General features: G+C 42.9%; 1 protein-coding gene across 1 annotated transcript; it reads left to right on the top strand.

Moving 5' to 3' along the window:
• The first annotated feature begins 1,113 nt into the window (after positions 1 to 1,113).
• Positions 1,114 to 22,532, top strand: map1ab (microtubule-associated protein 1Ab). The gene is made up of 4 exons (XM_080762588.1): positions 1,114 to 1,239; positions 2,263 to 13,960; positions 14,726 to 14,958; positions 17,680 to 22,532. The coding sequence occupies exons 2-4, from the start codon at positions 2,419 to 2,421 to the stop codon at positions 17,833 to 17,835; spliced, it is 11,931 nt and encodes a 3,976-aa protein (XP_080618714.1). The 5' UTR covers positions 1,114 to 1,239; positions 2,263 to 2,418; the 3' UTR covers positions 17,836 to 22,532.
• Positions 22,533 to 22,954: the final 422 nt, after the last annotated feature.

The following is a 22,954-nucleotide window of genomic DNA, read 5'->3' as shown; positions in this document are numbered from 1 at the left end:
TCAACCCCTCAGAGGACACCGTTTTATCAGAGGTACTAATACTTCATGAGACGTTTTATTGTATTGTCTTTGGTGCCGTTAACTTTTGTTAATTATTTTTTTGTTTACTCAATTATTCTTTTACTTTTTTATTAATTAAAACTTTTCTGTAACCTTAATGTCCTATATGAGAAAACAAACAACTAGACTGAGCGAAATCGAATTTAGTGATTATAGAGATTACGTACAGATACAGATCTTTCACTTCTCTCCATCACATTGATAATTTATTAGTCCCTAGCTGTGACTTATTTGGCTGGCTGCTGTTCAAACCTAAGAGCCAAAGACGTTTTGTCGATTCTCAATTAGAATTTCCTACAATTTACTCTTGAAATTGGTTCTTAAATTTGTTTGTATTGACAGGATTGCGATGCAATTTCCCTAGTTGATGAGATGACACCGCTGCTGTCTTTCTACGTGCCTTGATTGTTTATATAGACTTTAAATATGTATACCGTGTTGTATGATGAAGCATCATTAATTGAGCATTATCAGAAAACATAATTGGCAGAGGTAATACTTTATGAGATGTTTTATTTTATTGTCTTTGGTGCTTTTAACTTTTGTTAATTATTTCTTTGTTTACTCAATTATTGTTTTACTTTTTATTTCTGTAACCTTAATGTCCTATATGATAAAACAAACAACTAGACTGAACTGAGCGAAATCGAATTGAGTGATTATAATGTAATGTAAGAAACATCATAATGCATATTGTTGTGCAATTGCCAAAATTGCATTACAATATGAATTATGATGTTTCTTACAATTCAATTCATCAGCATCCCTCTATTAAACACAACAAAAACAAATCACCAGCCATCAAAACACAAACAGAATTAATTAATTCTGGTAACGCTTGTATGCTCATGTGGGGAACGACATCTGGTGCCTTTGCATGTGACTCCCATTCCTTGCTTAGATTGTAATGACTTGTATTTGGATTATTGGACTGGTCCCTTTTCTCAGTAGTCCATTGAATTATCTTCTGATCTGATGAAGGTCACGTACCTGGGTCAACACATCTAGGGTGTCTCACTGGTCTCTCTCTCTCTGTCCCAGGTCCAGGCTTTGGTCACAGATTCTGCGGGCCAGAAGCTCTTGGTCCTGAGTGGCCAGAGCTCAGATCACGGTGACCTTCTTCTCCAAACTGGGGTTTTCACCTACCAGACCTTTTCACGAGTTTTCCAGGATCCTGCGGTGAGTCATATCATCATGCTAAATATACCATAATGAAAGTGAGAAATTACAAATTATAAACAGGCCTGGTGTTTATATGTTATTATAAAAGGAGACTCACACACATCTACTGTACACATTGCTGCTGTTGGGCAGAAAGCTTGTATCTCCATATAATTCAATTAACTTACTCATACAACGTGTCATGAAAAGTCAGGAACATCTACAAGCTCGAAGCTAATCTATTAGCACACAACGCATCGTGATGTGTTGTGAGCTTGTAGATCTGCTATTTTTTGCAATTTCTGAAAATCTTTCAAATTGAAAAGTACTTACAGTCAGTGTGTGTCTGTGGGTTTTATAGACTAGAGGCCCAGGCCTCTATGCGCCCTCACACCCACGTTGCACCGCAGATCTGACCGTTCATGACGACCTTTGCTGCATGTTTCTCTCCTTCTCTCTCTCCCTCTTTCCTGTCTCTCTTCACTTGATACTATCAATAAAAGGCAGAAAAGCCAAAAACAAATCTTTAACAAGAGCTTGTGACTATATATTCTAATTACATTGGATCCATTGGAACTCGTTATTTTTCCCAGTTCCTGAAAATGTATGGTTTTGGACATACAAGGTTCCTACCCGACAGCAACAATATGCTTCATACTGTGAAATTCAGCGATGCTGCAGAAGACTCCATTTTAGCTGCAACGGCATAACGCACTCATCATTTGAAGCCTTTTGAGGGCCTGTACTGAAATAAATTCCTTTGAGTATACTGTACAGGCGAAAAAATAGTTCTCTGACATCACCCTCTCCTTTTTCCAGTAGAACCAAATAATTTCCTTCTTTGGATTATTTACAGGTTTGTGGTCCAGAATGGTATTTTCTGCCTTTAGGCCACAAATTAGATGCACACAAATGCACCCACCCTTTCTCTTCCGTCATTTTCTTGTCTGAAAGTAGGGACATTATTTCTGCTGTGTGAGTCTTTCATACATCATTCCTGACCTTGTTGTGTCTGCTTGTGTCATATTGTGTGTTCTTCAGGTCAGTGCTTTACTGGGAACAGCGGCCCCGAAGCAGCAGGCAACACTCACTGTGTCCTGCCGCGGGGACGTGGGCTGGAGCTCTCTGGGACACGAGCAGCATCACTTACGGGATATATTGGAGTACAGACTGAACTCGGACCCCACGCTCCCCAAGATGGAGGGCGTCACCGAGTTCACAGAGTACATCTCCGAGACGGTCGACGTGCCCTCGCCGTTCGACCTCCTGGAGCCGCCCACCTCTGGAGGCTTCTTGAAGCTCTCCAAACCTTGCTGCTACATCTTCCCCGGCGGGAGGGGTGACTCCGCTCTTTTTGCAGTGAACGGCTTCAACATCCTGGTGGACGGAGGCTCCGACCGGAGTTCCTGCTTCTGGAAGCTGGTGCGACACCTGGACCGCATCGATTCCATCCTGCTCACGCACATCGGCGCCGACAATCTCCCCGGCATCAACGGGCTCCTCCAGAGGAAGATAGCCGAGCAGGAGGAGGAACAGTCACAAGGATCCACTAATTACAGTGAATGGATGAAGAACCTGATCTCGCCAGAGCTCGGCGTAGTGTTCTTTAATGTACCGGAGAAGCTGCGCATGCCAGAGTCAAATCTCAAAGTCAAGCGCAGCATCGAAGAGGCCTCTCTCACACTGCAGTACCTGAACAAACTGGGAGTCACGCCAGAGCCCCTCTTACGTGTGGTCGGCAACACTATTGAGCCCATCACGCTGTTCCACAAGATGGGAGTGGGCAAGCTGGACATGTATGTGCTGAACCCCGTCAAGGAGAGTAAAGAGATGCAGTTCCTAATGCAGAAGTGGTCCGGCAACAGCAAGGCCAAGACTGGTATCATTCTCCCCAATGGGAAAGAAGGAGAAATATCCGTGCCCTATCTGACCTCAGTTACAGCTTTAGTCGTTTGGCTGCCAGCCAATCCTTCAGAGAAGATTGTCAGAGTGTTGTTCCCAGGGAACGCACCACAGAACAAGATCCTGGACGGGCTTGAAAAGTTAAAGCACCTTGACTTCTTGCGCTATCCAGTAGCCACACAGAAGGATATTGCCTCTGGGGCGCCACCCTCTGTCATAAAGCAGACAAAGCTGAAACAAAGAACAGACAGTAAGGAGAGCCTCAAATCATCCCCTAAGACCACTGCAAAGACCCCAAAGAAAGAAAGTGAGGGACAAGATGACATATCAGTCACTACAGAGGCAAAGAGTGACTCTGTGAAAGAAAATAAGGTAGAGAAAAAGGAGGAGAAAAAGACAACTAAAATACTCAAATCTAAGACTGACGTACCTGAAAAGAAGAAACTCGTAAAAAAGCTTTCTAAGGAGAGAGCATTGAAAATGGATGAGAAAAAGGACAAAGAAAAGAAAGAGATCAAGAAAGTAAAGAAAGATGACTCCGCTAAAAAAGATGTGAAAAAAGATGGAAAATCCAAGGAAGACAAGAAGAAGGATGGATCCAAACTTGAGCTCAGAAAGATTACCAAGCCTGACCTAAAGCCTCTAACACCAGAGGTCAGAAAGACACTACACAAAGCTAAAGTGTCAAATAAAGCCAAGACCAGCAAAGTCAAAGCAGCCAAGCCAGAGGTTGCTGCCCCTAAGCCAGAGGAAATAACAACCAAAACCATTGAACCTGAACCAGTGGAGAGTGGTGCTGTAATGGGGGTGTCAACTACCTCCACTCCGGAGGACCTCACCAAGGACTTTGAAGAACTAAAACATGCAGAAGATGTGGCAGTATCATCAGAGGAAGTTGAAGTGGTTGAAGCCCCATCAGAGGCAACCACACAAGAAACAGTCTCTGAAATACCACCAGGACTGAAGTCTCCTGAAAAGGAAGCAGCAGCCACAGAAGTAAAAGTGTCTGAGGAAGAATTAGATGCAGAGAAGTTTGAGGACGAGGGAGCAGCCATTGAGGATGAAGAGGAGGAAGAGGAAGAGCCAGAAAAGGCCCAAGCCATTCAGAGGGAAATGGCAGAGGAGGAAGAGGACATGGGAATAGGAGAGGAAGAAGATGATGGGCTTGATGGGAAGCATGAGGAGGAGAAAATGGAAAAACCTGACAAACATGCAGCTAAGCTGGAAACAAAGGAGGAGCTCCAAATGACTCTATCCAAGGATCCAGAAGGAGAGGAAGAGATGGAGGAGGAAGATGAAGCTGTTGAGAAAGCTGAGCTGGAGGAAGTCGAGGATTTGGATGTGATTGCAGATGAGGAAATCAAAGTCAAACCTGAGGATGCTGAGAAACAACAAACGGACCAAGTCATGGAATGCAAAGCAGTGGAACCTGAAGCTACAGTCAAAGATGAGGAAGAGGAAGAGGGATACTTGTCACATGTGGGAGGAGCTACAGTTCCCATTACCTCGGTTGCCCATGGCGCTGTAGCAGCAGAACCAATATCTTATATCCAGGATGAGACCATTCCTGGCTACTCTGAAACAGAGCAGACCATCTCTGACGAGGAAATTCACGAAGAGGCGGAGGACAGGATCCCACACCTCCAGTATGACGTTGGTACCTATGACATCTCAGTTCCAGACCAGACAGGCTCCTTTGTAAACATTCACGGCATGAGGGAGATGCAGGCGGCAGCCCTGATGATCGATAAAGGCTTTATACCAGGCGTGCAGGAGCAAGTGTCAGTGTTCACTAACATTATTGCTGCTCCATTGGCAGAGGAAGAACACGTGTCTTCTGCAACATCCATCACAGAATACGACAAACTATCCTCGCTCCCCACCTCTATTGCTGAAGACCAGTCTGCAACATCTGTCACAGCACCTCAAACTGAAGAGACAGTTAAAAGCTCTTTGTTAATGGAATCCACCCATGGCAAAGAGTACCCACATTCTGCTGGGACCATCTCACCTAGTTCTTCTTTAGAGGACGACAAGTGTTTTAAGTCATCTGATGACTCACAGCTCCCTGAGGTCAAGTCTGCTGTCAAGGCCCCTGACGCTCATGATGATGAGGATGAGGAAGATGAGGAAGAGGAAGACCAAACTCCAAATGTTGATATTTCTCTTGAAAAACTTCAGGAGGCCTATGTTTCACTACAAATCCTCCAAGATAAAGGGGAGAGAGAAAGGATCTCTGGTCCAGTATCACCTTTGTCACAGTGTGTCCAGGAAACTGAATCAGCCCAACCATCAGCTGAAGGTGAGCCTCTCCTTACAATCCCTCCTAAAGAAATGTCATCTGTTACACCAACAACAAAACCTTTTGGATCTGGCTCAATCACGTCAGAGAGTGAAGAACGTTGCTTTAGTCCAGATGACAGCACTATGAAAATGGCCTCGCCCACACATTCTGGACCTCCTAGTGCAGCACATTCACCTGCTCCACAGTCTCCGGCAGAGGCTAAAGCAAAGGGTTTCCCTGAACTGTCACCTCAACAACAAGAAAAGCTCACTGACATACCTCTCACCCCACCAGAAGATAAAGAGGTAAAGAAAGATGAAGTACAAGTAGAGGAAAAGCCACATGTCACTTCTGTAGCTACTAAAAATGAAGTTAAAGACGTTAAAGAGGATACAGATGTAGGAGATAAGATGCAAGCAAATGTCCCAGATGTACAGGTAGCCATCAAAGCTGCAGATAAATACCAAACAGAATTGGACGATATGACTCAAAAAGCAGTTGATGACATGCAGAATGGTAATTTTTACCAAGCAGATACTCCATCTTTGGATGAGCCTTTAGAAAAAGACAGCCAGGAGACGGTGAGCGACACTTCACCACTGATGAGCCAACAGAAAACGACAGTGCCTCACATTACTGGCTCAATAGCAGAGGAAGTTGAGGCTCCAATGTTAGGGAAAGACTCACTCAGTGGTGAGACGGCACCTGGGCATGACGATAAAGAGCTTGAGGACCAGCAAGAAAAAGCACCAAAAGCCCCCATGAAGAGACGCTTCCTGGATGTTGACCAAGAGGACAAGGGAGACGACACAGATGAAGATGCCTTGGTGGTTAAAGCTATCAAGGAGGAACCAGATAAAGAGAAAGACACAGATGCCACTGCTGTTGGGGCACAAGTCAAGGAGGAACCAGATAAAGAGAAAGACACAGATGCCACTGCTGTTGGGGCACAAGTCAAAGATGAGCCGGAGCAGAAAGTCACAGGAAGGGAAGATGCCTCGGATGTCAAACCTATCAAAGAAGAGAAGATGGAGAAAGAGACAGAAAAGGCTGATACCTCTGAGATTCCTTCCATTAAAGATGAACAAAAGGTCACTGAAACAGAGAGAGATGAACAGCAGACAATCAAACACGACCATTCACGTGATATGAAACCCCCAAAAGATGTAATAATAGAAGAAGAAATAAAAATGGACATTACATCTGATCTTAGACCTGATACAGAGGGGGACGACACGTTTGTAAAGGATCAACAGACAACAATTGATGCATCCTCAATCAAACCAACCACAGGAGAAGTAATAACAAGCAAGGAAGATACTTCTGCTGCTAAAATCATCATGGAAAAAGAAGAAAGGGACAGCAAGGCAGGTAAAGATGATACTCTTATGCTCAAACCAACCATAGAAGAAGGGAAAGACAAATATACAAGTGAAGATGATTTTTCTGCTGTCAAAACCACCATCAATGAAGACAATGAGCTAGCAGTGAGCATAGATGCTACTTCTACTTTCCTATCATCTGAGGAAGAGCAGAAAGATGTGACAAAGGAAACGATTGATATTAAGCCCATCATGACACAGGAAACTGAGAAAAAGAGTAGTCCAGATGATACGTTTGCTTCTAAACCCTCCATAGAAGAAAAGCAGAAAGATCTAAGTAAAGATGATACTACCGCTGGTAAACCATCCAAGACAGAGGTAGAGGAAAAGAGTAAGGAGGATAGCCTTCCTGTGACTCTTGCCAAGGAAGAACTCCAGCGAGACACAAGTAAAGAAGATACTAGTGTATTCAAACCCTCCATCGAAGACCAGGAAAACAAGGTGAAGAAAGATGATATAATTCCCTCTCTGAAGTCCACCAGTGAAGAGCTAGAGAAAGACTCAAGTAAAGTTGATGCCTCTGTTGTAAAATCTACCACAGAAGAAGAAACAGAGGAAGGAACAAAAAAAGATACTTCTACTGTCACTGAAGCCACTGTGGAAGAATTAACGGAAAAGAAAACACCCACTGATAAACAAATTGTAGATGAAGAGGATAGTCCCACTGTCCAATCAGACAGGAAAACAGATAAAGCGAGTGATAAAGACAAGCTCACCAAGGAGGGGGAAGATGAGAAAACATTGAAGACAGCTGATATTTCTGCTGTTACACTTACTAACAAAGAAGTAACACAAGATATTACAGAGGATACTTATTTTACAACTACCAAGGAAGACAAACCAAGCAAAGAGGATTCTTCTGTTGCCAAGCCAACCAAGGAAACAGCAGAAGAGAAAGATATTAGTAAGGATGATACATCTGCCACTAAACCCACCATAGAAGAAACGTTCAGTAAACATGACTGTCATACCATCAAACCATCCGAAGAAGAGGAAATGGCTAAAGACACAAAGGAAGCTGCTGGAAAAGACATCGGATTAGAAGAACATATCACAGTTACGAGTAAGGATGAAACATCTGGTGTAAAACTCGGCATGGAGACTTCTGATGTGAAGCCTATCAAAGAAGAAATGGAAACATCATTGGATGAGAGTATCACAACCACCAAAGATGAAGGACCAAAGGACCAAAAGGAAAAAGTAATGGATAAGGGTGATATTTCTGTCCCAGGTGTGAAGGAGGAAAGAGAGCCAGTAAAGGAGGACACATCAGTTATCAAATCAACAAAAAAAGAAGACATGCAAAAGGAGAGACAGGAAGGAAAAGGTGACATTGAACCTCTCAAGATGGATGATAACACAGAAATAGATGATTTTAAACCTATTACAGATGAAAAGAAAGATAAGAAAATTGAGATGGAAGAGGAGTCGAGAGAAACAGACAAGGATACAGTTGATGTTGAGGAGGTGAAAACAGCAGAAAACAAAGCTGAGTGTCTGAAGGGCGAGAGGAGAGAGAAAGAAAAACAGGAGGAAGAGCAGAAACTGACAGAAAGCGAAGATCGTCCTATGCCCGAACCGAGCACAGAGAAACAGCTTAATTTGACTGAAATTGAGATGATTAGCGAGGTTGCAGCAGTTAGCAAGCTAGCAGAAGATACTTCTCACGATAAGATCCAAAAAACACAGAAAGAAAAGGATGATTCTGATGCTACTCCAATAAAAGAGGGGCAAAGCTGTAAGGACACAATTGCAGCTCCATCAAGTGAAAACAAGGAGGAAAGAGAGGAAGGTGAAGCTTCTACCTCCGTCCATGACACAAAGAAGAAAGAACAAGAACAAGATCAAGTCATCTGCAGTCAGGAGGAGAGGACGGACAGAGAGAAAGATGACACGCACATTGCCGAAGTGAGTAAAGAACAGAAAATGGAGAAAGAACAGGAAAAGGAAAAAGAATGCGCTGAGACGGACGACATCGTAGGCGAGAAGACAAAGAAAAAGTCAGATGATGTGTGTGAGGTTAAGGTAAAAGAGAAGGACAATGATATCACAGAGACAAAGACAGACCAGGAGGATTCACTAGAGGCTGACCACACCAAAGAAGAGAAATGGGAGAAAGAGGAGCTCCAGGAGAAGGCTGCCATGCAAACTGCAGCAACAGCATCAGGAGAACTACTGCCAGCATCAACATCTGATTTAAAACCAGCCTTTTTGGTTCATTCTTCTGATGAAGACCGGGAGGACGAAGAGGAAGAGGACATGTGCATGGGTGGGGCAGGCTCCAGACCGCTGTCAATTGAACCCTGTCACTCAGAACATGATATTACCTCGACAGACCTTGTCTCATCTCAAGCACCACAGCAGGTGTCTGGTGACCAAACTAAGGAAGTTAAGGAGGGAAAAAAAGTGAGCATTCCCACTCTTACAATGCAGGGACCTTCTATTGATGACGATACAAAAGAGCTGGGGAAAGACACACCTACTATCTTGCCTGAAATGGATGATAGGAAAATGGAAATCAAATCTGAAGCACCTTCAACAACTACATTAACTTCATCAAAGGAGGAACCAATGTCTAGCACATTAATTTCTAAGGAACAACCTATTTCTGAGAGGGCCGAAGAGGAACCAGTACCAGAATCCATCTCTGCAGAAATACAACCTATGGTTTCCACAATACCCTGCACAGACAGTCAACACATGAGTTCGACACTTTCAAGCAGTGTGGAGGAGCCGTCCCAACTTGACAAAACAACAGCTTTGACGAGCCCAGCAATCACTACAGATGACAAAACAATACAGGCACCTCAGAAAGAAGCTCAGAAACCACGCAAGGAAGCAGAGAGGGAAATGGAAGGCGAGCGAGAGGTAGCTTCTCCAGGGTTACAACAACCATGTTCATATTTTATGTTGGATAAAGATTCTGATAACATTTCTAGAGATGCACCATCAAGTGATGTTGACGGTGCAAAATCAGACAGTTCTGTTTCAAAAGCAGAGGGCACTGAGAAAATAGCTTCAGAGAAGGAGATGATCAGTGGAAGCCTAGACGAAGAGATGCAGCTTGTTGGAGCGTCCAAATACGATCCATACGAGAAACCTATCCTGAAAGACCAAGATTCAGACTCGAGAGAAGGAAGTGAAATGTCTGTAGGGTCTGATCACGTCTCTGATATTGGCTCTGATGATAACAGGAGAGCGAGCCCCACAGAGTCTGGAGAGGCCATGTATCTCTTGGATGAGCATTACAAAGAAGAACCATTGTCCTTCAGTAGGGTTGACTATAGCCCCACATCCCTCACAGAGAGCGAACGAAGCAGCCATCACAGTCCAAGTGCCACCCCTGAATATGAAGACAGAGAGAAAGGCCAAGAAGAAGAGAGAGAAAGAGAGGAAAGACCAGACACACCTTATGTGGAAAAGAGCTGTGCCGTTTCAGATGTGCCAGACAACAAAATGAGCCAAGCTGCAGAGTCCTGCTCCTATGCTGCTGGTCCGAAAGAGGACAAACCAGAAAGAACAGAGAAGGACAAAGAAGAGAAGATGGAGATTTCTCCTCAACCATCTGCAGGAGACAAGGTTTCAATCAGCATAAGTACACAATTACCAGATCCCTCACCAAGACAGGAAACACCCTCACACCTCGGTGACCAAGCCTCTGCTGCTTCCATACAATTGGGTGATTACCCTGAGAGAAAGACAACAGAGAAAGATAAAGATAGAGAAATGGGCTCTGAGTCAATGAAAGACAAGAGGGAAACTTCTGATAGTGAAAGAGAAGGATCTCCCTCCGGTCGGTACTCGCCAGCAGAGAAAGATATCCTACCCTCTGTGGAGAAGGAAGACAAAGGCAGTGTTTCAACGTCTGCTGCTGCACTTTCAGTGAGTCAAATAGATGACAATGTTCTTGCTACAGATAACAGTCAGGTGGCAACCTCAGTCACCTCTAAGTCTATGTTAGATTTTCCAGATAGGGATGCTACTCTAGCTGGCCCCGTCGATAAAAGGCTACTTGTTGAAGGTGAAGATTTTACTGTTGATGATGATGAGGATGAAGAAGATGAGGAAGAGGAGGAAGAAGATGATGAAGAGGAGGTCAGCGATGTGGATATGGAGAAAGGTGCCAGAGAGCAATCTGAAAAAGAGATCTGCAGAGGTACATCTGACATGAGTTCCAGCTCTCAGTTAGTGGACAAGGATGACTCCAACAAAATATCTCAATCAGTCCCTCTTAAAGATGACAGAATATCTACTGCTACAGCTGATCACCCATCCACTTCCATACTTCCAAAGGCACAATCTTCTGAAACGATTCCTCCCCCAAAAAAGGAAATATGTCAAACAGATGATGCCGCAACCCCTATACTACCAAAGCAAGAAGAAGTACATAAAACTACTCCAGCATCCGAACCAAGTTCCCCCCAAAAGGAGGAAGTGAGTGTAACTAAATCAGTCGTCAGCACCACTTCTAAACTTCCCCAACTGACGAAAGAGGATCATATAGACCAAAAGAGTTCAGGACCTGACCCAATCTCTGTCGAAAAGGATGAAACCTGCATAACTACATCAGCCGAAGCCACCATCTCTAAAACTGATGAAAATCAGGGAAGCTGTGCACCTGAATCTGAGCATGCTACCTCCTCTCATGTCCTCTCAGAGCAAATATCTGTGTCACCTGAACCAAGCATCCTGACAAAGACAGACCTCTGTCAGCCAATCACAACAAAAGCCTTGACCAGCAGCCCCGTGCCTCCAGAAACAGCAGAAGCTTCATCTAGTCCTACAATGAGTGCTTCCCCTCTCCTAGCTTATGCTGATATAGGACAGAACGAATCTGGTGGATATCCTTCAGAGTCGTCCGAGTATTCTGTCAGTGAGGACAGTCTTGAAGTTTCAGGTGGCTATCTACTGACCAAACTCAGTGTGGACAAGAGTGCCAAGCAAGCTGAAGCAACCAAAACACCAAGTTCAGATGAGAGGCTAACCCCTGGTGGCACCATAAAACTGGAGGAAGCGACATCATCTGTCCATGCACACACTACTGCAGGATACATTCCATCATCATGCTCCTCTCTATCGTACAGCTACTCTTCAGCTTCCTCGACCTCTGTGCCTGTTATCCAGCCACTTGGAGAACAGCAGGAGACCTCAAAGACGATATCAAGTTCTACTTTGAGTCATCAATCTCACAGCACTTTGGTCAAAGATGAACACAAGTCCACAACGTCGAGCTGTGGTGGGCTGCTGAAGTACGAGTACTTAGAAGTCATGGAGAAGCCTGGAACAGATACGTCCAGGGTTTCAAAAGACTCTTTACCTGGTCAGTTTGAGGAGACTACATCACCCCCTTCTGCCTCGTCTGCCACTGCCAAAGATAAAGTAGAACAGAAGGACACGTCTGGTCCTGAAACAGAAAAGAAGCAGAGCAGCACTGATATTGATTTTAATACCGTAGAAACCAAGGTCACAACATCCATTACGACATCCCAATGTACAGAACAGGCAAAACCATCGGGAGCTATCTTTGAAGTGTCTTCACCGAAAAGCGCTGACAGGGAATCCCAAGAGTCAACTGACAGCGTTAAAATCGAGGATAGTACACTCCATATTGAATGTTCAAAGGCCACGACAACTCAGCAAAAAGACCATGTCTCATCTGTGACTGAGTCCTGTGTGGTAGAAAGTGTCACACATAGTACCACTGAATCAACCTCTACTACCACAGTGACTACACAGGGGTCAGGGGTGAGACCTCAAGAAGGGAGTGGGGCTATTAAAGCCTCATGTGACACCACGCCAGACCTGCCTCAAACAGAGAGCTTAAAACAGAGTAAAGATGAGGTTAAAAGCCTGAAAGAAGACACTAAGGTAAGCGAACAAAAAGAGACACATGAAAAGACAAACGTAACTGAAGAAAAGGGGAAAACGAAGGATAAATCTGAAGAGGGGCCACAGAAAGACAGCAAAGTGGATGAAAAGAAAGTAGCATATGATCCAATGAAAAGTGACAAAGAGAAGGGATTGACTGAACGACTGGAGCAGAAGACCTTGGCGATTCCTCAGGGGAGACTAGATGTGAGGAGAAAGAGCAGCATCTCGGACTGGGAGCTCCTCCAGACACCTGATGACTACCCGAGTGCCCCTCCCCCAGGTTATGGCGATGATGATGAACAGGAAGAAGCCATGGAAGGGGAATGGATGTCCACCGCTCGCAGCACTTCAGATGAACACCGCACAGAAGCATCTAGCAAAGCAGATCGCCCCTCTGACTTGCAGATGGGAGCCACCTCCTCCTCGTTCGCCCCTCCGGGATACTCCTCCTGTGAATACAAACACCGTAAAGGAGAGCTGTCTCCATCCTTCATCAACCCCAGCGCCCATCATCTGTCCAGTGATGAGGGCGAGACGGAGGACAAACGAAGTGACCACTCCGGCGAAGGGGACGAGGATGAGCGCGAACAACACTCGGTGAAGAGGAGGTCGCACAAGCAGAGGCGCGCCCACCCTGCCCAGAGTCTCCCTGGCGACGGAGGTCAGGGCTCACATCAGTTGCCTGGCACCACGACACCTGGGATGGGTGTGGTGACGTTAGCTGGAGAGGAGACACCGCCGACATCAGCTAGCGAATCCTTGCCTTCGCAGTCGGATTCTGACGTACCTCCAGGGACAGAGGAGTGTCCGTCAATAACAGCTGAAGGAAACTTGGATTCAGACGAAGATGCCGAACATCTCCCTGTAGACAAGCTATCTACATCTGGTGCTGGCGGAGGACCATCACCACAATCAAGCCAAAAAACCCATGACCCACCACCCGCCCCAATGAAGGACCCTGTCCCTGAACCCCCCCACCCAGACGTGTGCATGGTAGACCCCGAGGCTCTTCTCAGCAGCACGGAGAAACTCCTGAAGAAGGAGCACAAGACCACCAAGGTCCTCAGGAAGGGCAAGACCAAGTCCGCTTCCCCTGCTCGGAAGGGAGAGGTCAGGAGGAGGTCATCCACTCCAGTGAAGCAGGGCTCCAAGGAATCAGCCTCGCCCCGTTCACTCTCACTGAAGAGGAAAGACTCGGAGAGGAGTTCCAGACTGGCCAAGATGTCTGAGACTCAGGGGTCCAAGACTGAACTCCACAGCCCTGGGAAAGGCCTAGTGAACGGGGTCAAGAACACTTCAGGTGTGCAAACAACTCAAGAGAATCAGATATCAGTGGTTGTTATCATAATTATATCACACTTCTCACTGTAGTGTTAATATCAGTGATATTACGTTTGCCTTGTGTTTTTATACTAAAGTAAAGAGTTCCCCTTCTCACCAACTTCATCTCCCCTTCCAAATCCAACCCGACTTAAAAACAAAACATTATGCAATAGGCCAGAATGTTTTATAAAAATACTGTTCAACTAAAAATATACCCAATGGCCTCATAGCACTTTTGTAAAAACTCCACTTATTTTACTTTATTGAGACTGACTGTGAGTAAGCACATCTAGCAATACAGACAACATGGAATACTGTATGTTGAGATAGAAACATTTCATCTGTAGTATATTTTAAAAAACACAAGCTCCAGTGGTGGAAAAAGTACACAAATCTAGTATCAATACTGCAATGTTTATACAAAAGTCATTATGCACAATGCCCCGTTTGCTTAATATTTAGAAGATAGCAGATCTGCTATTTTCAAATAGCTGAAATGTATAGGGTTGAAGTGGGTAATGTATGTTTTGAAATTATCTAAATCTACAGAGTGACTAGTAAACAAAGTTTTGTAGTGGAGTAAAAGTACAATATTTGCCTCCGAGATGTAGTGGAGTAGAAGTAAAATACAGAAAATTAGAAATACTCCAGGAAAGCAAAAAAAAAAAAAGAAAAAAGAAACTGCTTAGTTACGTTATAAATTGAAAAACTCATGCTGACTTCCATCCCGATTGTACTCCAGGTAACAATGCCCTGAAGGCCGGTTCAGCGGTGCCACCGGGACCTCCCATCTACGTGGATCTGGCCTATGTGCCCAACCACTGCAGTGCCAAGAATGTGGACCAGGAGTTCTTTAAGAGAATCCGGGCTTCATACTATGTGGTGAGCGGCAATGACCCGGGCAGCGGCGAGCCCAGCCGCGGAGTCTTAGATGCCTTGCTGGAGGGCAAGGCTCAATGGGGATCCAATCTACAGGTAATTTCTTTATGTCTGTCAATTTGGCCGACCATTTAGGCTTTTCTTTTTGCAGGCAAATCTATTCAATATGTTCTGAACACGTTTCATGGCTGAAAGTATAAAGTGAATAGATGAGAAAACATAGACAGTATTGTGTCTAATGTCTATCTATTCTACATTTCTACCAGCTCGTCATCTCATATTCCAGTATGTAGTATTTTTCTTTTTTTAAATCTAATTCAAACACATTATGAATTATGACTCTTGGCAGCCATAGTCGGTCAGCTATGGGAAGCCAGATGGTGTTTATCCATAATACATTTTCATCGTGGTGTCTTCTGTGCGTTTCTGTAACAAACATCCATCACCTGGTTCACTGGTGTTTTGACGAAGACCTTTAGAGCAACTGCTAATGTTTTTTTTTGTAAAGGAAGCTGTGATCAATCTTTTATGACTCAACAGATTGCTGACTCCATGGAGACTGCCTGTCAAATCAGTTTGTCACCTAATTGTCACAGTAAATGACTATTATTTATGTAGGACTATTTATTAATTAAGACTAACTAAGGCTGAACCAAAGTGAAGCATTTCATTTTAAAGCACTCTTTCCCCCCTATAATATTTAAACTAGAGTGGTGTCCGTAGGGCCTCTACAGCGGTGCACGTTGGGCACAGGCCTACTTGGAATAATGCAAGTTGGAAATGAATGCCCCACTGTAGCGGACCCAGCTGGCCATAAAAGGGTGAAGCCAACAATAATACCAATATAACAGTGCAAGCAACTAGATCACAAATGTACCTTAATTGTCCCCTTTCCAGCTGGGTGCTAAAACCTTCTGAAGCTCTGATCTTTCCATGTTTGATGCCTTGTCCATCTTTTGTCTGTCCCTTCCTTATTCGTCCGTGACCATGTTACATATCAAAACAAACATTTGTGCAACCTACATCATGCTACCTTGTTCTGTCATTCCTTGAATCTGAGGCAGTCAGGTAGGGTTCAGGTTTAAACCCCTGCCACAGCTGAGCCTGATTCAATCAAGAGATTACCCACAGCTGGTCCACAAGTGTGTCAAAATAAAGGACTTCCTGTCTGCACATTAAACAGTAAACACCATGAATATACACATACAAAATAAAGGTATGAACTGTGGGTCCGTTACACTCACCCAGATATTATGACTGTGTCAGAACAGGCCAGCTCCCTCCCTGTGCCCTCTGCCCTGTCCAGAGCCCGGGCAGAGGCCTTTTTGGGGCGCTTCTGGACAACCCTGGGGTGTGCATGTCGAATTTGAGTCTGCAGGGCGAACGGTTCTCGAGTTACTTGGATTACACAGAGACAGGCAGAGACATGGTGCATTTATAGATAGATACATTTACGGTAACATCTGGCTGCCTCTTGAGTTCAGTTATAGAATGTTGGCAATTTAGATAGATTAGAACTAAACTATTTCATATTCATAATACATAGATAGCCCTTCATTTGATCCACCTGCAGTAAACATGAAAGGTACAAGAGTAGAGGGTGTCAACTAAGATTAATAAAGATGTTAGGTCTGATCTAGCACTCTTGGACTGACTGAGATAGCCCAATTCACAAAATATTAATCCATATAAGCGTTTTATAGGTCTATGTATAATGTGCAAACTACCACCACTAATATTTCATCATAATTGCTTGATGTTTATACTGTATAGTTAATATTCAAAGTGCCGATGCCGATTTTCCCCAGACATCATTGATGATTCAGCATGAGCCCGGAGAGATAGTGATATTTACTTGCGCAAGCAGAGCGCGCAAGTAATCGTTTTGCTTGGTCTCTTCGAAGTGAAGCCAAGTTTTCTTCAACGGTAAATCTGTGCCTGGTTTGCTGGGACTAGTTACAACATTACGTCATCCTTGAGAGAGTACATGGTGTGTATATGACGTAATGTTACAAGTTACAAGTTACAACATTACGTCATATACACACCATGTACTCTCTCAAGGATGACGTAATGTTGTAACTAGTCCCAGCAAACCAGGCACAGATTTACCGTTGAAGAAAACTTGGCTTCACTTTTTGGAACCAAGTAACCACAGTATACTGCTAATCAAATTACAACTACATACTCTGTATGTAGTTGTAACTAGAACAACTACATACAGTCTGTGCCTGGTTTGCTGGGACTAGTTACAAGTTACAAGTTACAACATTACGTCATATACACACCATGTACTCTGGTCCCAGTTCACAACGATGACGTAATGTTGTAACTGGTCCCAGCAAACCAGGCACAAACCTACGGTTGAAAAAAACTTGGCTTCACTTTTTGGAACCAAGTAACCACAGTATATACCACAGAGATACTGAGATGTGATACTTTCCAGCGGTCGAAAGTACTTGCGCGCTCTGCTTGCGCACTAGTAGGCCATTTATGGCCTACTAGTGTGCAACAAGCAAGTATGCACTCGGCAGAGTGCAGTTCTAGTTGTGTGATATTTCTACTTCAGAAATCATGTTAACAAAGCGTATCCAATTTTTTTAATGGAAGACAAAACAATTTTTTTGTATCTGTTTCAATAATACTCCTCCACTGTTCTGCTTAACTGCTAGATATTTCATTGTGGAAATCAACATTTCAAATGCCAAAACAGGCGTTAAAAGGCGATTTCGGCGCCCAATGAGTTAGTTTGTGTTTTTTCCCCTTTCCTTCTTCACCCACCCTACACCTCGCTCCTTCTCCATGTTTCTCCTCCAGGTAACTCTGATTCCAACACATGACACTGAGGTGACCAGAGACTGGTACCAGCAGACCCATGAGAGGCAGCAGGACCTGAATATCATGGTGCTGGCCTCCAGCAGTACCGTGGTCATGCAGGACGAGTCCTTCCCCGCCTGCAAGATCGAGTTCTAAAATTAAACTCTCCCTCTCTCCTGCTCCTCGAGTTCTTCTGTATACTTTTTATCTCCTCTACTGGTCCACTCCCCTCTCTCTCTCTCTCTCTCTCTCTAACCTCTTGATGAGCAGGAAACTCAGTCATGTTGTAACCACACAGTATAGGATCCATGCTTTCTGTGACAAAAGTTGTTGTAAATGTTGGTGTTAATTTGATTCTGGCTTTGAATGAACCCAGTCTGCATGAGCCATGGGTTGGCTATAGTTCTGCTACCCTCTCTCCCTCCCACCACTCACACACGCACGGACGCATACATATACACTCACTCTCTCTCTCTCTCACACAGACACACACACGCACACACCCCTACTGTATTTGATGAACATTTTTTGTGATCGTAGTAATCAGAACACTTGAAAGCAGACATTCCCTGGCATATATAGGCGAAGAGACTTCTCTTTCTCAAATTGAAGTCTCCAGGACCAGTGTTGGCACTTCATTAACAGTTCCATTTAAGTTACTGTTAAGATTGGCTCTAGACATGATGAAACCCTTGAATGGTAAAAACTTCTGATCCAAAGGGCCAAAAACGAGCGCCAAACACAGTCATCCCTGACCCAATGTTAATTCACTCACTCAACTAAACTAAACAAAACATGCAGAATAATGATTCCGGGATAAACCATGTATTGATCTCTTGTTTATACGCAGTGTGATGATATTTGTTAGTACATTATATTTCTTTAGCCGTGGCTTTTGTTTTCCGTGAGGTTTCACGTCGTAGAGACATGATCTCTCTGTTGCATAAGATACTGCTGTATAGCAGGGCTGACTATAGAGTACTAACTGAAGTATAATACTGTCTGGTTTAAACTCGATAACTACTCCAACTAATGCTACCCTGTCATTTGATGTCGTAAGGTTTTAGAAGGTGTGTGAAGTCGCCGCTATTCTTCAAATAACTAGCTTCTCCTCAGACCTGTTCCCCTTGGCTTTCATGAACTTAGCTGGCGCATGATGCTTGCATTTTCTTGCTTGGGCTCTCTCCCTCTCTGCAACAGTTTAGAGAGAATTTGCATAGGATTAAATTCAATCCTTTGGCTTAGCCAGTGGGGAATGTGTCGTAGTGTAGCTAGGTTTGAGATAGGTATGGCTGTGTGTAAAAATGCTAAATTGAACGTAAATAAATACTGTAGGCACCAGGCAAAGGGATGACATTCCTATACCCATAATTCATATCTGCTGGATGTACTGGTTGTTGTTCTTTTTTAATTATCTTAAGTCATGGTCTTTGTTGGCTGTACGTAGTCAGGTATACTTCTAGGATAACGATTTCTATATGAAACCATAGAGGTTATATTGTAACAAAATTATCTATTTTGTGATGATCGTGAATTATGATACATGATAGTATGATGATGACTATGTTGAATGCTGTTTGTTTGGTTCTGCAGGAATGTATTTTTATTTGTAGCCCATGTTCACAGTGTTTTGTTTTCTTCTCCTCTTCAGTTAAATTGCACTTTCCGTGTAGATTTTGAGTGATGGAAACACTTTTGACAAACGTAGCAATGGGGAGCACGTCCGGTGCTCGTGTGAATGTGTGATTTCCACCGGGGGAACCTATTCATTAGGGCTTGCATTTATTTTCCCCAAATGAATCTTTTCACTAATTGTGTTGCGGTAGGCCGTTCTCATGTGCCTTTAGATTGTGGTATTCGGTCAGGCAGGAAAACATTTTGAAGACCTCAGCCATTTTTAAATAAAGCTTGGAACCAGGGTAGATGGAAGTGAAGTTGTTACGCCCAGTCATGGGTACAACTTACTGTATGAAACCATGATTGATAATGAGCGATGTACTGTATTGAAATAGCATACGCTTTCCCTAAACCTAATATAATGCAGAGAAAACTATAATAAACCAGTCTGAATGTCAAAGAGCAACGTATTGCACCAAACCAGAATGCACTTTCCAGAGGATAGGAGGCAGTGTTTCTAGTATCTAGGTAGCAAATAAAGCACTGTACGTGTTTTTAAAGGACTATTATTGTAATAGTTGACTTTTTAAACCCCATTGAAACCCCCAAATAATATAATTTACTGAATGAATGACAGGTACAGATCTGGGATGTCTTACAAGTACTTTTTTGTAATACAAAGATATAAGAGCTATAAGAAGTTTTGATGATGCAGCATAGTTCATTGCCTATTGTGCTTGTCAGTTTTCCGTTCAGTGTATGAATCATTAACAACCTTTTCTTTGTCGCACACACACACACACACACACACACACACACACACACACACACACACACACACACACACACACACACACACACACAGTTTCCATTTAGTGCTGAATTAAGTTATGGTTAATGTTTCTCTTGATGATTGTTGTTCACTTGCTAATTAATCTAGGCAGCTAGGGGCTGGGCTGGGCAGGTATAGAGCAGACTGGGGCAGTCTGTCATAATAATAATAATAACACAAATAACACAAAACACAAAAAATAATAATACAGTTACCAAGTTCACTTGTAATAAGAACAAAGTCGGGTTTGAAGTAAATATCAAAATGTACATTTAACTGACAAGCTTAATTGTATATCCTACAGTACAATGTGGGGGCCAAAGTGCCAGTATGAGAAACAGGATGTCAATTCCATCGGGCCTGTCTATTTGGAGCAGTCATAAGGGGTTAAATACGTACGTCTACTGTCTGAATCCTCTAGAACTGAAGTCAGACAGTATTGTAATCGATACTGTATCTACCACCAGCCCACACACATTTTCTTTAAGCCCAGCCTAGCCCTCCTCTGCACCATCAGCACCATAATAAGATGTGTTACAAGGCTGCTAATGTTTCTCAGTATTGTGCTCGGCTGTAGACCTGCTATGGTATGTCTATTGCTACTATTGTCAGGTTAACAAAAAAGAAATGAAGTTGTTATAATGTGCCTGCAATACCTGCTGCAAGGTATGGAAAACGTATTGGATATTCTTTCATTGCCTTTCTTTCAAGCTCCTTTGAATGCTTTCAGAGACAAGTTTAACCCAACACATCAATGAGAATGTAAATATTGAATTCAAGGGTTTGTTTTTATTCTTTTTACCTGACTACAGTCATATACGTTACTGAGGCAGGTGTAGAAACTGTAGATTTTGTTCCTCATTGTGAAAGTCTTGAGAGGTTCAGGCAAAGGACGCTTGTTTAAACTGCTGGGTACGCACAAGTACACGCTCACAACCTAGTATGGAGGAAGTGCATTCTTCTTTTGAAGGCGCACAAATGTCGAGGACATTTCGTAAGAATTAGCTATTGGAAATGACAGCCAAGCTATTTTGAATCAACTATTCTTAAGCTGAAACGTCTAGTCCTCGACCCCATCAATGCCATCTGGGCTGTGTATGATGTATTAATATCCTAATTGCACAGATTTCCAAAAAAAGTAATGAAACTTTCTATGTGTGTGAAATGGCTTTTTCTGAATGGTTTCTCATGTGTTGGTTGGATAAATTATTTTAAGTTATGGCGTCCATGAGAATCGAGTGCTCGTCTGTCTGTGTGATTGTACTGAAGCCGAATGCACTAAAAATGGTAATGTATTTTTCTGAATGTAGAGTTGTTCCTATACTTACTATGAATGCTGCTGGATTAATAGAATAAAAACTACAAATACATTCACACCGACAGAACCAGAAATCAGTTTAAGGACAGATTGAAAGTGGGCAAACGCACTGTATTGTGATCCTGTCGTCGCTTTAAGACCAATTCATGCTTTGACGAAGTAGGATAAATAATCCTTTACAGTTCTGTCCCAGTGAGAGGGTGGAAAGTTCATATTGTTTCAGAAAGCTAGAGAGGTCCCACTCAAACCAACACTAAGACAAAACAGTATTAACCACAGCTGCAACTTTGTATTTTAATTCCTGAATATGACTTGAAAACACATGCAGACAAATATAAAACAAAACGCAAACAAAAACATGTACATTGATGTACTGTAGACTCAAATTTGTGAACGTATCTTAAAAATGTATAAATACTATAAGATATGATTCCTTCTTAACAGCGACACATTGTCTTTTCAGACAATGAACAATAAACTCAACACAACCACCGACTTCGAACAACATAAAACTAAACCAAGGGATCATTCTGTTTCCAGTCTCATTACCTGCATTGAAAATAATTAATCATTTGCTCAATGATACAGTTTCCGTCCATCTAATCTCTCTGCATGTGATTGATTTAGTTGATAAACCTGAATGTAATCGTTTAACATGGAAATTATTGTAAGAAAAACAAGCTATTTTGAAGACATACTATATTTGCAAAAGGAAAAGTTAAAAAAATGAAAAGAAAAGCTAATTGTCTTAACTGGTATTGAGATTACATAATATAATACTGGGCTGTGCTTTTACTTTTTATTTTACTTGTTTTTGTTTGCCCTATTATATTATTAACAAATTATTATTATTATTAACAAGAAGTTGGTGAGAAGACACTATACGACTTGTAGTTCAGTTTTTTATTTGGGCATTGTAATAAATCTTAGTTATGTTGTGCTCCTTCTTCAGTGCAATATTGTGTGTATTCTCTCTCTTTCTCAATCTTCTCTCTGTCTTTAAGTCTACCATGTAACAGTAGAACTGCAGATCCTCTGTAAAGGGAAACAACCTGGAGATCAATTAAACAACTTTGAAATCTCCAAGTGTGTCCTGGCTGTGCTTTTTCTTTCAACGTTATATGCTAATTTTATATATTACCATAGTAAGCACCAGTAAGCACCATAGAAAACAGGTAGCAACATAGTAAGCACCATAGTAAGGACCATAGTAAGGACTAAGCACTATAGAAAACAGGTAGCGCCATAGTAAGCACCATAGAAAACAGGTAGCACCATAGAAAACAAACCGGTAGCACCATAGAAAACAGGTAGCACCATAGTAAGCGCTAGTAAGCACCAAAAAATGTGTTACTTTTGACAGTGGTCTCCCCTACTGTGAGTTTGAGGTGTAGTGAAGATGATAATCAGGATGACATAAATCAACATTCATGCCAATTAAAGGAAATGAATGTGTCCCTCAGGCTCAACCGTTGTTTGACTAACTGAAACAAAAAGTGTCAAATGTG

Source organism: Protomyctophum bolini, assembly GCF_963924005.1.
Source record: "Protomyctophum bolini genome assembly, chromosome: 4".
Taxonomy (NCBI): domain Eukaryota; kingdom Metazoa; phylum Chordata; class Actinopteri; order Myctophiformes; family Myctophidae; genus Protomyctophum; species Protomyctophum bolini.
This window is presented reverse-complemented; position numbering and strand designations above follow the sequence as displayed.